Consider the following 1,088-nt stretch of genomic DNA (forward strand, 5'->3'; position numbering starts at 1 on the left):
CTTGTATTTTTGTTGTTGTTGTTGTTGTTTTTCATTGCACTGAGGAGACAATTTCAATTATTTAATTACTCTCACCAATGGCCAAATCACCCCCAAGACCTGCCTCCTCCGCTGTGGGGGCAGAAAGCGGTTCCTTTTGCCTTGGTGACTCCGCCCTCAGCAGACAGAGACCGCAGAGCCCGCGGAGCCCTCAGAACCGAGGACCCGCCCCGAAGGCGCTGCATGCAGCCTGACGTTCCCGCAGGGTCTAGATTCCCTACCCGCTCAAAGAGCCCCGGACTAGACTACATGCCACCCTCCCTCCGCCCCTGACAACGCACACACAAACCCACAGGCTCAGGTGAGACGTAGCCAGGAGCCCGACGGCGGCCATTTATTCCAAGGTTTCTTTTCAGTTGCAGAATCAGGCCAGGGAGCTCGCAGACCCCGATTCTCCCGCCACTCTCTCTGCCCTGCTAGTAACCAGCCGCCACACAGCCCCCAACGACGTGCACACAAAACTCCCACGCCGGTGATCTCGGCCCCAACCTGGACCCCACACCTACTCCCACCCCGTCCCGAACTTCTTTTTTTAAAAAAAATATTGTTAAGAACCCTCATCCCAACCGCAAACGCTGCAGCGCACACAAGACCGAGCCGGAAGTGGAAGTCCCTTCCCGCGCCGTCGCTTCGAGTCCCGCGGTGTCCCCAGATCCGAGCACCCGAGGCACGTCGCTGCCCCTCGCACTGCCCGCCCGGAGATGTCGGCAGAGCAGGGAGAGGGAGACGAGGGTCTTGGCCTCCCTTCCTACTGCTGCGCGGTCTGGGGTGGCCGTGGCGGCGCTCAGTACAGCCCCAGGATGGCGGCGCCCACGTCCTTGGAGGGCCGGCGCTCTTGCACCAGAAAGTTCATCATGCTCTCGGACTTGAGGAGCAGGTTGCAGCCCAGGAAGAAGACGCCGAAGACCACGGTGAGCGACAGCACGCAGAGCACGGCGATCTGCGCCACGCGCGACACCCACAGGCTGCGCTCGTCGGGCGCCAGCCCCGTGGGAACTCCGTCGCTGGCGGTCAGCGGCGCGCCCCCGGGGCAGCAGCCCAGCCACGTG

The 1,088-nt window shown here is 62.2% G+C and overlaps 1 protein-coding gene across 1 annotated transcript; it reads right to left on the reverse strand.

Annotated features, from left to right (window-relative positions):
• Positions 1 to 374: 374 nt before the first annotated feature.
• Positions 375 to 1,084, reverse strand: RPRML (reprimo like; the record flags this gene model as incomplete). Its single annotated transcript, XM_006159126.2, has 1 exon — positions 375 to 1,084. A coding segment is annotated over one exon (261 nt), but the record flags the coding sequence as incomplete, so codon positions are not given.
• Positions 1,085 to 1,088: the final 4 nt, after the last annotated feature.

The sequence above is a fragment of the Tupaia chinensis genome, unplaced genomic scaffold, assembly GCF_000334495.1.
Source record: "Tupaia chinensis unplaced genomic scaffold, TupChi_1.0 Scaffold000624_1, whole genome shotgun sequence".
NCBI lineage: Eukaryota > Metazoa > Chordata > Mammalia > Scandentia > Tupaiidae > Tupaia > Tupaia belangeri.